General features: G+C 35.8%; 2 protein-coding genes across 2 annotated transcripts; both read left to right on the forward strand.

Annotated features, from left to right (window-relative positions):
• The first annotated feature begins 3,967 nt into the window (after positions 1-3,967).
• LOC130735557 (uncharacterized) lies at positions 3,968-7,048 on the forward strand. The gene is made up of 2 exons (XM_057587499.1): positions 3,968-4,938; positions 5,818-7,048. Exons 1-2 carry the CDS (start codon positions 4,120-4,122, stop codon positions 7,018-7,020), a joined length of 2,022 nt encoding a protein of 673 aa, XP_057443482.1. The 5' UTR covers positions 3,968-4,119; the 3' UTR covers positions 7,021-7,048.
• Positions 7,049-8,748: 1,700 nt separating this feature from the next.
• LOC130735558 (transcription factor BEE 1-like) lies at positions 8,749-10,797 on the forward strand. Its single transcript, XM_057587501.1, has 6 exons — positions 8,749-9,197; positions 9,305-9,424; positions 9,588-9,653; positions 9,747-9,815; positions 9,926-10,003; positions 10,396-10,797. Exons 1-6 carry the CDS (start codon positions 8,799-8,801, stop codon positions 10,486-10,488), a joined length of 825 nt encoding a protein of 274 aa, XP_057443484.1. The 5' UTR covers positions 8,749-8,798; the 3' UTR covers positions 10,489-10,797.
• Positions 10,798-14,670: the final 3,873 nt, after the last annotated feature.

Below are 14,670 nucleotides of genomic sequence, written 5' to 3' on the forward strand. Positions count from 1 at the left end.
AATTGTAGTATGGTGATTCTGACAAAAAAAAAGTAGGCATAATTAGTACAGTGAAATCGCCAAGTGGGCTGGTATGATCCATTACCTTAGCAGTTTGCTTGCAAAGGTCAGAGCAAGAATCAATGCAGGGCCATTAGATATGAGTAATTCAGATTAGATGAAAACAAGGATAATGAGAATGTGGTCAAAAGAGGATGACTATGATGATATGATTAAATCTTTCTCATTGGTAGCCACTATATATAAAGATAAGGGCAAAATATGTTTTTGTCTTGTAAAACTGAGACACTTTGATTTTTAAGAGGGACTAAAAACAATTGCTTTCCTATCTTCTAGTGACTAAAAACAAATAAATTTTTTATAGGGACTAAACACTGATATTATAGGCACTAATTTATTTTTCTAAAGATTTGGATTTTCTTTTGAAAGAAAGTTTTTGATACTTTTGTATGTTTGAATCTGTTTTGGTTCTGAAAAGTAGTGGATATATTTTTTGGTGATTCAGATTGGAGATTGCTGAACCAAACTGGATTTGGAACTAAGGTAATGAACTAGTTCTTGGCCCAGCAAAAGTTAGATTAGGGTGGTTTTATTACAAGTTGAAATACTAGTCATGCTCTCAAGTCCTATCCACTCTATGTTGCCTAAGGATGACTTTGCAAGTTGAAGTGTTGGACCCATAATATATGGTGAGTGGAACCACATAGCAGAAATTTGTGCCATAACTAAAAGTCTAAAACAGTATATGCTAAAAAAAATGTAAAACTTGGAGTGTAATTGTTGTACTATTACAAAAGATAGTTGTATCAATTCATCACTTTGCAGCCACTCCCTCAAATCCCAACAATTCAGTGAACCAGATCATAACTATTTTATATTTAACAAATCAATGATTTTGCAACCAAGCAATGGAATATTGAGAGATTGATCTTGCATTCTTTTCCGTTTATAGTTGATTTCCTACACACCCACTTACAAAAACATAGATGCATTTAGACATAATATAAGGAAGTGGGCAACACACTAATTATCAAATTATCTTTTGGTTCAAAACTAACCAGGTTCTTGCCACTTAATCTGTCATCTTTCCAAGGTAGATCAAGAATGATTGGATCATGGTTTTTTTAATAAATTAACGTTTAAGGAAAATTTGATTTAATAAGATGAATGATGAATCCTATGATTTTGGTTAGGCTGTAGATGTCATATTTGGACTACATTGATGTGAATGCAGTTGAGCCACGTAATAGCCCATATGAGTAATATAGGGGTACACTGTTTTGGTATGATATGATGATGGTAGGACTAGGATTACATATTTTCAAAAAATGTAATTTGTTGTTTTCTTTTAAAAGATAACATAGTCCAGTTCCTCATTGTTAGGAAAAGACACGTTTATGGTAATAGTTTGGGATCAAAGTACAAATAAAAGATGTTAGCAATTAAGAACTTGATGTATTACCCGTAAAGGAATCCTATGCCTAAGCTTGTGTAAGTAATTACCTACAATGGAATGAAATTGAGCAATACATTATTTGGAGTTCCTTAGAGGAAACATAAAATAAAGCAAGATTTACTCATCCACTTTACGCGAATATGCAAATTGAATCCCTAAAATTTATAAATCATAGTTGTAATCCTTCACATTTATTGTCGCTTGCAGTTTTAGCCATATCATCTATATTCTATCAAAAAACTAACGCTTTTGCTTATGTGTTAATATTTTAATGTGTTGGCAGGTGAGATGGACAATAATATTATATTTTATTGACTTATTGACCGCTTTCTTTTCTTCCCCTACCCTTAAACCCATAAGTTCTTCATGATCTTCATCTCCTAAACATCTTCATCTTCTCTGCCGACCCAGAAACATATCTCAACCCCCAACCCAAAACTTTCAACAACCAAAACTCCTCCTCCAATCTAGTACCTTTGACCACCACAAAATAAGAGAATGAAGAATGGGGGAGAGACAATGTGAGATAGAAGAAAAAGAGACGAGAAAAGAAAGGGAAATAAATTTCACCTTTACCACCATCATCATTCGAATCTTGCCCCATTAGATCGATACCACCATTACAACCAACCTCCATTGCCAGGCCACCATCACATCCAAACGAAGAACCATTGTCACAACCAACAAAGAACCATCATCGCACCATTGCATCCTCCCTCCCCTTTCCATTCCCTACTGCGACCTCCCTTCCTCCTCCCCTTCCCCCCACCGCATCATCCCCCTCCTTTTCCCATTCCCCACCGCACCCTCCTAGTTCTAGGTATTGGTCTTATTGCAAGACTAGTTTATTTGTTTCAGAAGATTCAAGTGTATAAGTTATAGACTAAAAATTATAATTATTTTTACTAAAAAAAATTTAAATATAAATTCAAGTGTATAAGTTATAGACTAAAAATTATAATTATTTTTACTAAAAAAATTTTAAATTCGAGTATATAAGTCATTAATAGAATGTCAATTTTTGAAAAATACAAATGGAATTATAGAAGTTAGTAAAGTAGGGAAAAGTCAAAGAAATATTTTTAGAAAACTTATCAACTATCTAACACATAGTACCCCACGCCCCATGCCTGAAATTATTCCAGGATCAACAATATATACTCTCCTAACTTTGAAAAACATTTTAGTGGTTATGAGAATTGTTACCTTAAAATTCAAGGCATGATAAAAAAAAAAAGGACAATTTAGGGAGAATGAGACAGTGCATCAAATTAGCTGCCAATGGTCAAAAGTCAAAACAATTGTGGTTATGTGTTAGGTAAATCCGCCCTACCTAGTAGAAATCCGTAGGCCGCGTTTGTAAGGCATCCTCTTCAAGCTTTTAACTAGTTTGGTTCTAGACCTTTGAATCATACCAAGGTTTAAAGGCATATGCATGGGCAAGTTCACTAGTGAACATTTAAAACATGCAAGATATTGGGGTGTGTGACAATGCAACCAAAAATCACTTGTAGTGAACCCACACCCAACAAGGTTTTGTTGTGTAGCAAAATGCTTAAAACTCAGGAAAATCTCACCATTGAATTACAAGAGCAATCAACATAAGTTGATTTGACTTCACATCTTCACTCAAAAGACATTTGATATATGAGCTATGTCATTTATAAACTATTGAATATATTTTTTCATAACGTGAGACTTCTTACTCACACTTGATATCTCAACAGGTCTCATATTCCATTGTCAGAGCATATTTCAGCTTATCTTGTAGTTTAAGTGCTTATATAAGTTTTCAAGAGAACTTATTTAGCTTATATAGTCTACCGGGAAGCTAATTTCAACTCACGACTTATTTTCATAAGTGCTCAAATTATTTTATGTTTATTTTATTAAATTAGCCTATCAAAGCGATAAGTATTTCTACTGAAATTTTTTAATTAAGTTGTTTATCCAGACCCAAAAGGTTTTGTAAACTATCAGCAATGGTGTGTAATGTTGAATGTTGAATGTTGAAATGGGTGATTAATGGTGTTGAAATGTGGTGTTGAAAGTTGAAAGGAGGAGAGAGGTGTTGAAAATTTTCAACACAGCTTAAACCTGAGACTATCAGCAATGGTGTGTAATGTTGAATGTTGAATGTTGAAATGGGTGATTAATGGTGTTGAAATGTGGTGTTGAAAGTTGAAAGGAGGAGAGAGGTGTTGAAAATTTTCAACACAGCTTAAACCTGAGTGCGGTGACACGTGGCAGCGCCTGGTTGGCGAATGCCAGGCGCGTGCCACACACGCGCCAACAAGACGCGTGACCTGCAGAAATGGCAGGCTGTGGGACCCAGGGACTGCGGTGGTGGGACGCGTGGCACGCGTCGGTTGGGCACCGACAGGCGCGTGCGTGCCACGCGTCAGAGGAGAGAGATATGTTCTGATGGCTGACACGTGTCGCGTTTTAATTCGTCCGGGCGATTTTCTTTTATCCTAATCTTTCCAACTCAATTATTTCATTAAAAAAAAAATTAAAAAAATATAAAAAAATTACCAAAATTCATGATTTTTTTTTCTCTATAAATAGAGACTTGGTTCGTTTGATTTGGACACAGAAAAAAAACCAAGTTTTCCATCATCTTATTCATCTTATTATCTTTCAACTATCCCTTTTGCTTTGAAATGGATCCCAACAACTACCATTTCAACACCCAGAATTCTTCTAACCAAATTCCCAACAATTATCAACATCCAAATCAGTTTCCCAACAATTATCAACATCCAAATCAGTTTCCCAACAACCAAATTTCCAACAATTATCAACATCCAAATCAGTTTCCCAACTACCAAAATCCCAACATTTATCAACATCCAAATCAAATTTCCAACTACCAAAATCACAACAATTTTCAAGATCCAACTCAATTTCTCAACCAACGTCCTCATCCCCATCATGGATCTATGTTCAGATATCCATCTCCAACACCGTCGTCTAATGATGGTGCACCTGAATTTCCCGAGTTTTCAACACAAATGAATCTTACTGGCATGACAGCTGGTAATGAAGCCACTCCAAATGAAGAGGATTCAACTCCTACGAGCAGGAGAAGTCACTTACCAGCATGGAACACTGATCAAAATAAGGTGTTAATTAGTGGGTGGCTTAAATATGGAACAAACAGTGTTGTCGGGAGAAACCAAAAAGGAGAAACATTTTGGGGTCAAATTGCTGAGTATTGTAATCAACATTGCTCATTCAATCCTCCGCGGGATGGAAATGCATGCCGAAACCGTTATAATTATATGAGCAAGCAAATAAATAAATGGATTGGCGCTTATGAAGGCGCTAAGCGTATGCAACGAAGCGGTTGGTCGGAGAATGATATTTTGACCCAAGCGCAAGAATTATACGCAGATGGGAAGAAGGGTCAATTTAATTTGATGGCAGAATGGGAGGCTCTCCGCGATCAACCACGTTACAGTAGTCAAGCAGGAGGAAGTGTTGGCTCAGGAAGTAGTGGATCTAAGAGATCTCGCGAGAGTGATGCATGTGGCTCAAACTCTATAGGATCGATTCCCCGTCCAATGGGTAGGGATGCAGCTAAAAAAAAGGGTAAAAAGAAGAGCACAACAGCTGCCTTGGAGGCGATGGAGAAAGATTGGACTGCATACAAACAAGTCAAGGAGATAGAGGTTGAACAATTGAAGCAGATGGCGGCGATGCAACAAGAGACTAATAGATTGAGGAAAGAGGAGACTGAAGCTAAGAAAATGGAATTATTTCTAAAGTTAAGTGAAGAGGAGCATCTCAGTGACCACAAGAAAGAGCTGTTGAAGCGGTTGTCCCAAGAGCTCTTTGGAAATTAATTTTCTGTAGTGTTTGCTTTATTATTTTTCATGTGGTGTCAAGTCTGTAGTGTTTGCTTTAATAATTTGTCAGTGTTGTCGAGTTTGTAGTGTTTGCTTTAATAATTTGTCAGTGTTTTGTCAAGTCTGTACTGTTTACTTTAATAATTTGTCGGTGTTGTCAGTGGCTTTAATGTATGGGTTACCGAGTTTGAATATGCATCACTCAATTCGAATCTAGTCCTTATCCGATAATTAACTATAGTTCATATTATTTCGAATCCGTCAATGTCCACCATTCAAGTTATCTATATATATGGACTCATAGATCCACCATTCAATGTATCTCTTCCCATCTCTTCCCATCTACTTCCCATCTACTTCCCATCTCTTCCCATCTACTTCCCATCTTTTCCCATCTCTTCCCATCTACTTCAAATTTCACAAAAAATGGATCCACCAGAGTTTGATCTCGAAGCTTACCTTGAAAAAAGCAAGAGAGAAGACACTTATGTACTCAACCACTTTAGGGAGCGTAGAAATATAATATTGGAGGGTAGCGCACCTCGTGGTAGAAAATATTTCAGTAGAGATCATGCAGGGGCAAACCAAAGGCTAATTGACGACTACTTTGCCAATGAGCCTACATACGACGATGGAATATTCCGTCGCCGGTACCGGATGCAAAAACATTTGTTCCTTCGAATCGTTGCGGACCTTTCAAGTAGTGATAGCTACTTCACCCAGCGAGTCGATGCAGCGAAGAAAGAAGGTATATCGCCCTTAGCAAAATGCACCACAGCAATGCGAATGTTAGCATATGGTGTGGCAGCAGATGCAGTCGACGAGTACATCAAAATAGGAGAGACTACAGCATTGGAGTGTGTACGTAGATTCTGTAAAGGAATCATACGATTGTATGAGCAAGAGTACATGAGAGCACCAACCCAAGAGGACCTGCAAAGAATACTACAGGTTAGTGAAATGCGGGGGTTCCCAGGCATGATCGGGAGTATTGACTGCATGCACTGGGAGTGGAAAAATTGTCCTAAAGCATGGGAAGGTCAATTTGCTAGAGGGGATAAGGGAACTACCACAGTTATTCTTGAAGCAGTTGCATCTCCTGATCTTTGGATCTGGCATGCTTTTTTTGGATGTCCGGGAACCTTGAACGATATAAACGTTCTAGACCGGTCACCAGTGTTTGATGAATTGGAACAGGGAAACGCTCCACGTGTGAATTTCATCGTGAACCAACGTCCCTATAATATGGCATACTATCTAGCTGATGGTATCTACCCTTCTTATCCAACTTTCGTCAAGTCTATTAGACTTCCTCAAACTGAACCCGATAAGTGCTTTGCAAAACATCAGGAGGGATGTCGGAAGGACATCGAACGTGCATTTGGAGTGCTTCAAGCTCGTTTTAAAATCATCCGTGAACCAGCTCGCTTCTGGGACATAACTGATTTGGGTATCATCATGAGGTCATGCATCATATTACATAATATGATTGTTGAGGATGAACGAGATACATATGCTCAACGATGGACCGATTTTGAGCAAGCTGAGGGAAGTGGATCTAGTACACCGCAACCATACTCGACCGAGGTGTTACCCGCTTTTGCGGATCACGTGCGTGCTAGATCCGAGTTCCGTGATCCAAATGTCCATCACCAACTACAAGCAGATCTAGTGAAGCACATCTGGGCAAAGTTTGGAATGTATGATGATTAAATATGCTTTGTATCGTACTAATTACGTTATTTATGTGTTGTGTGTTTAGTTTGTTGTCTTGCATTTTAAGTTAAGCAAATAAAATGTATTATTGTGTGCTTTGTTACTTTTCTTCCATTTGAAGTTAATAAAATAAAATAAAATATTGTGTATATTTTTTTTAAAAAATATTAAATTGTTAAGTGTTTTAATTTAAATTATGTTAAAAAAATATTACGTTAATTTAATTTAATTTAAATAAATAAAAAAAATTAAGTTAAATTAAATCGATAATAGTTTATTTAATTTAATTTTTATCGTAAATTTTAATTTTATGAAATCATAAAAAGAAAAATATAAAATTAAATCAAAATATGAAATAAAAGTGGTGGGGTAGGGGGTAGGGTGTTGAATGAAAAACCATTGGAGTGGGTAAAAGTTGAATGAAGTGTTGAACTGGAGAGAGAAGGTGATGTGGAGTGTTGGGAAGAGAAAAAGTGGTGTTGAAAGTTGAAACCATTGTGGATAGTCTAAAAGTCTACTAATAAAATATATATTACTGCAATAGGAAACATTGTCACAAAGTAAACATTTTGTCTTTGTATGTGAGCCGTCAATACTAGAAACAAAAGTTAAAACCATATGCACTTTGGTTAAGGGCTATAATAAGGTATATAGGGAAACCCCTACTTTTGAGTGCCCATATGCTTTCTTTAGACTGCGAGACCAAGGAATGTAACCCTTTTATGAGAATTGAATAAACTGCTGTATGCCAAACACGCACCCCACATGTCAGAAGGCATGTTGTAAAGTTTGGTGCATTCACTTCTCATATTTCAGTTCAAATCAAAGGCAAAGGTGAGGAAACAAAGGAGAGTGAATTGTGTTGTGGCAAACAGTACTAGCAATTGAAATGTTGAACAGCTAATACATCTTGCTCACTAAGAAAACTATATACATATTTTCATCTTTTTAAATTTTACATTCATGTTCAATTTGATTATATGGCTGTATATTTTCAAGTAAAGTAAAGATGAATATAAAAGGACCATGCTTTTGTGGCCTCAATTATGGACAACTTGGAAGAAAGATCTCACTAAAAGTTGCAGGTTATTACAATAATGGGCAATCTAGTGCTGCACATAAAAGTGTGTGACTGTTTTGAGAAACAATTTTCATGCATTCTTAGTGCTAAGGCTTCAAAAGCATGGTTAAAATTACACATTCAATTACATTCTACTAGCTGATATTAAAAATAAATAAAATTTTGATGCTCACACAGAGTCACACTCACACAACAAGGAATGGGAAAAGAAGAGTTTGCACCTAGACTATGCTTCCATGCTCAAGTGCACTTTTTCTAAATCTTACTACAACTAATTATTACGATTCTGAACCATTCTGAACCTAACACGGATTCATGTTAAAGTTAACATGTTAAAATTTTATTTTTTCGATCTACATTAAATTCAATATAACAAATTCTAATTTCTCAATTAATACCTTTGAGTTGATTATCACACGTAAACAAACACACACTAAAAGGTCTAAAAGCTCCAAAAATAGACAGTGCTTTTCTCACAAAACAAGGGCCCTTATTGATACTGGACATTTTTTCCATGTATGTGGGTCCCACCAAGGGAACAAAAACTTCAGAAAATTGAGCTGCCACGTGGCCACCTCAGGCTTCATCTATTTATCAACATCAACATAGCTGCCAATTCCACAGTATAAATAGAACAAGTGTAACCCACATTATCCAGATAAACATCTTAGAAAAACAGTCATTTTAAAATCACATGGCTGAATTCACTGAGAATTTGCAGAGCATCAGACCCTCTTTTCCTTTCTTAGACATTGATCCAAGCATGGAACTCCTAAGCCAATTCATGGGGATGAATCCACAACATGTCATGGACAACTCAAACATGAACATGAACATGCAGAACTTGATGCCTTTCTCCTGTGACAGCATTTTGGGCCCTGAAGAGCCAGAGTTTCCTGAAAACTTAGAAGGAACCTTCCCTGGTCTTGTTCATCATGTAAGTCACAATGCATTTCCAGTTTCACTTCCCATTTTTCCAGCAGAAGATGAAATCATTGAAGGTAAAAAGAGGAAGATGATAATGGATATTCAGGAGACCAGTTCAGCAAACTCTACTCCTGCAGTTTCTGAGAGTGGAAGCAGGATAAAAAATGTAAATCTTTTCTGCTGTTTTTCCTTTAAATTTTCTATTATTTTGGGCATCTACCATGTTTTTGTTCAGAAATTGACTTTTTGTTTACTTTCTCTGAACAATTTTAGAATTCTGGAAGAGGAAAGAGGGCCAAAAGCAATGTAACAGAAGAGGAGAAAGAAAAGGAAGTGGTTCATGTCAGAGCCAGAAGAGGTCAAGCTACTGATAGTCACAGTTTAGCAGAAAGGGTATATAATTACTAAATCCCCTCACCTCATTTCAAGAAAGAAATTTTCAAAATCCAGCACAAAAATAAAAGAATCAAATATGAATAAACTCAATGGCTTTAGCTAATTTTCTTGCCTCTTTGTTCAGATAAATGTGGACTAACCAACATTTATTGTTATTCAGGTCAGAAGAGGGAAAATCAATGAGAAACTAAGGTGCTTACAGAACATTGTTCCTGGATGTTACAAGGTCTTGTTATTTTCCTTCCAAAAACCAATTAGTGTGTAACTTCATTATTCAAAGTTCAAACTCTCACATTTTCTTTTTGATTAATGGTTACAGACCATGGGCATGGCAGTAATGTTGGATGAAATCATAAACTATGTGCAGTCTTTGCAGCATCAAGTGGAGGTAAGAGATCAAAAGTAGAAGATAAGGACAAGATAGTGTTGATTAATTCCCAAGAAAATATACTTTTAACATGGCCTTAATTATCAACTTATGTTTTGCTTTTCTTGCAGTTCCTTTCTTTGAAGCTTACAGCTGCAAGTACCTATTATGACTTCAATTCTGAGACAGATGCTATTGAAACAATGCAGGTACATATCTAAAAATTCCATGGTCTTCCTTACTGGGGAAAAATAGACTATAACGTGTTTGGATCAACTTGTTCTTACTCAAAATCAATTTTGGTATCCACAAGCTACTTACAGAACCTTCTTCCCATAATCTTTTTTCACCTTAATTAATAATTAGAATCAGTTATAGAATGATTTCCAAACACGCACTTATATGCTCATTCTGCTAGTGATGGTTAGTGTGCATGATAGCCTCTTAATTCATTTATATGAAAAACTATTGTGATAGATAAGATGAAAGTTACTAGAGTTGGTGAATTTAAAATATGCTTGAGACAGGTATGATATGAGTAGTTTCAAGTTGATTATCAAAATAGAGAAATTATTTAATGTATTTATTTGGTTTGTGGCAGAGAGCAAGGGCATCAGAGGCAAAAGAGTTAGCCAGGTATAAGAGAGAAGAATATGGGGGAATTTCTTGCTTTCAACCAACTTGGCCCCTTTGACTTCAGTTTTGGATCTCTTCAACAATACAATGACATGAAGACTCGTCTATTAATTATTTACTTCAAGTTTAAAAGAACAATTTGTTTCCACTCCATGCTACCAGCACAAGTGGACATATTCTTGCTTGTACAATGCTTCAAACATGTGTAGAAATGAATGGAAGTTAATAATAGCCTACAATATATTTCATATATATCTGTGGAATGTGCACATATACAAAGGCCAATAATCATCACACAAATTACAAAAGATTGTCCTAGTTTTGTCACACCTTGTCATGTGTCTGTCTTCTATTTCCATCACATATTCCATCAAGTTCTAAAAATTATTGAATTTCTTCAAATCTTTTTCACTATTCACTATCTCCCTTTTCTTTAGTTTATCATGGTTGCGGTAACAATGATATTAGTAATATCAAATTGCAGCTATCGTGCGTTGGATTATGATTGAACGCCTTTAAGTCAGAATCCGGGCTAGAGCGATGCATGTGTCCGCTGTTTGTTTGCCGACCAGTAGTAGGGAGCTTATGCTCCCCAAAGGCACGAGCCGTTGGCGACACCCGTTAGGTGGATGCACATTGCGGGACGCCTTGAAGCGCAATTCTCATCGAACGGCGGGTAGAATCCTTTGCAGTCGACTTAAATACGCGACGGGGTATTGTGAGTGGCAGAGTGGCCTTGCTGCCACGATACACTGAGATTCAGCCCTTGTCGCTTCGATTCGTAAAAAAAAAAACATCAAATGCTACAGCCCGGGTCTTCAATTTTAAATTTTAGCAATTGAATCCAATGTGAGAGTTCACTTGTCAATTGTCATTGATATCTACTCTTAACTTTGAGACTCTTCAAGTATTGATTGTGTATTTGGCAAGCTTGTGTGTGTGTATAGCTTTTTTTTTGGTTGATATTGAAAATTCTTACATGAATCAAACGTATCTAATTCCATATTAATCTTTGCTAGAACTCTTGGCAAATTTGACTTGCAAAATCTATTATGAATATTTAAAATAAGGGGAGACCAAATTGAGTTGAGGGGTTTTGGCCCCTCCATTCCCTCTCATTCACTCCTAAAAAATCAATCAAACATAATAGTATTAAAACAACTCTTTCCCTTCCCTCCCTTCTCATCCAATCAAACACTATGTAAAATTTTGGATGACGTGACCCTAGCTACATGCATGAGTTTATGAACGGAAATTTTACCATTTGTTTTCAAATGTAAGTTATACAACACCTAGTCACACCTTAAAATTTTTCTTTTATGACAATTAAAATCGTCACAAATTGAAAGAAAACAAGTTAATGCGAATTTTCTACACATTTTTCTGTGGAAAAATCTTATAACTTCTAATATTTCTATTTCTATAGAAAAAATTCTTAGAAAATCATATGTTTTTGTGGAGTTCACATGCGCGACACTTTCAAGAAAATAAAGAATTATATTTAAAAATCAAGGGTTATTATATAGTTTATAAAGCTTTATTTCATAACAGAATTATTAAAATTTGCTTATTAAAAAATCTTCATTGAGAGCGTAAGCTCATCATAATCCTTTCACTTATTATACACAATCAACCATTTAAAAAAGTTTATTTTTCCTTTATTTCACATTCTCTTTCACTTACTCTATCAAGGGCCCTCTGTCAAACAGGAACTTCAAAAGTATGTCTCCTCACAAACACTAACAACAATCCATTTTTGTAATTTTGTGCCATAATCAGAATTCACAGCTTGCAATGGGGTGTGCTTGGGCAGTTAAAAAATGTTGGCAGAATCATCCAAACTTTCAATTATATATGTTTAGAACGTTTCAACCTTCTTTTAATCATGATTTCAAAAGTAAAGACTTCCTTTAATTTATAAGTAACTAGATATGTCATGTCACAAAAATCCATCTTTGACCTGTGCTTTGTCAAAAAGTAGCATAAAAATCTAATTTGTAGGTAAAGCAAGGAAACTGATAATCCATATATTTTGGCAGTGTAATGAGGCGTGAATGCAACAAAATATAGTAACATGACAAACCACCAGCCAAATCCAAGAGAAATAGTGGCCATGGAACCCACTTAAAAAAATTCATAAAATCTTGTGGATGTTGCCAATTCATTAAGTGAATGATTGAGGAGAGAAAATGCTCATAAAATTACACCATATTTCTTGTCATTCTTTAATTCAGGGGAATGAGGAGCTAGATGCACTGCATCAATCCATGAAATTGGGAGAAGAGGACAGCTCAAATGGGCCATAAGAGGATGGGCAATGTGGGCTCTCCAACTTACTGCAAAATGATAAGAACTTGTGAGCCTTTTAAAGCCACTTTTCCTTCTTCACTCTTCACTCCAACTCAAAATCTTTCTTATTTGACCCACTTTTTGACCATGGTGTTTCCTTGTCTCTTAGAACTAGCATATATGCATGAACAAGGAAGAGGAATGTGGACTTAAAGGGTCTTAAAGTTAAGTTGATGGTATATCATATATTCCAAAATGGATTTAAATTTGGGGACATGTATAGTGTGTGTTTGTATTTTCATTAAACTCAACACGTAAATTTATATTTATATTAAACTCGACGTGATAAAATCTTACTTCTCGAATTCACATTAACTCAACGTGATAACTTCTAACTTGTCTGTTGATACATTAAAATATGTGAAATCATATTATTAGCATTTGCCCCAATCTCAAACCAAACACATACATGTATACATGTAGTAGTTGGGAGGAGACCAGAAATTAACTTGGGCAAGTTCAAGGACCCAAGTATACAATGGGCTCACTATTCAGCTGCTGAAGTGAAAGTTGAAGTTGTTAGCTGGTCAGGTATACAATAACCCCACCAAATTTGCCTAATGGAACCAAAACCACCAGCATCTGTTTGTATGAACTTTTGATTAAATATTCAAAATAAAAGTTTATCATTCCAGAATTGAAGCACTGTCACCCCCATTTTGTTTTTGTCTAGTTAAAGCAAGATGTTCACCTCCCACTATTAAGGTCAAGTGGTGTTGACTATGGGTGGGATAAGTTTGGTACTAAACTAAAATGGTTGTCTCTGCTTACCACTGCTGAGGGATTTTGAATTTGAAATCAGCTATTGGATTCATGGTAATTGTATCTACTTCACATCAATCCCCATTTTCATAGCTCTAGCCTCTCCCATAGACACTTAGAGTGGACGTTTGAAGTCCTATAATCACTCCATTTGAAGTCCTATAATAACTTTTAGAGATATAAGGTGTATTTTATGGGATTGTCGTGCTTTAAAGTGTTTATCCGCTATCGATCCAAACACACTATCGGTCATTATTAGGATCAACTTAATCGGTAAAAACAGAATACAATTAATTAACTTTTAACCACATAATTTGATTCTTCTCATTCACAATTTTTTGTAACTGATTAAGATATTTGTCTTTTTGAAAAAACTGCGATCAGGGAGACCCTACTTGGCATGAGAGGGTAATGAAAAGCAAACACTATAGCAGTTGAAATAAGCAGTTCCATACGAGCAGCAATATATTATTTTAGGTGTTTACTTCTATGAAGATCCTTCATAATTGGAAATATATTTGTAAGTGGGAAAGGCATCATAGATTCCTATGTACATACATCAAATTTGTTGATTGAAGACATAATGAAACAATGCATATCCCACTTACTTCATGGTTGATGGGGATTTTTGGTTTTTTTTAAGCTTCTCTGTTTTTCCTTCACACGTCCTTATGCTTCTTTCTTTTTTTTGGTCAACCTTTCTTTCTTGATTCTTTTTGTAATACGATTACAAAGAAGAGGCTTAACATAAACACGGCCCAAAGAAGAGGGCCGAAATAGTACAAGGCATCATACTAATGCAATATGGGAAGGGAGAAAGAGAGGAGGGGCAAAATGGTAGGGCAAAGCACCATAGTCATACTATGCAATGTGGTTATTTGACGAGTTAAATATGTTTTTGGCCTTATGTGAGATTCGATTTTAGTTTTTTGTTGGAGTTAAATTTGGGGTGTCCCCTAACGTGGACCACTTTTAAAGTGGTCTAATTTTAGACCATTTTTTTAACCTGTTATAATAGGTCAACACATCTTTTTTAAAGAAATTTAATATATGACAAATTTTTAATGATATTTTTTCTTAAAAAAAATAATGTGTTGACCTGCTATACCCGGTCAAAGTAGGTGATGTA

This window comes from Lotus japonicus, chromosome 2 (assembly GCF_012489685.1).
Source record: "Lotus japonicus ecotype B-129 chromosome 2, LjGifu_v1.2".
Classification (NCBI taxonomy): Eukaryota; Viridiplantae; Streptophyta; class Magnoliopsida; order Fabales; family Fabaceae; genus Lotus; species Lotus japonicus.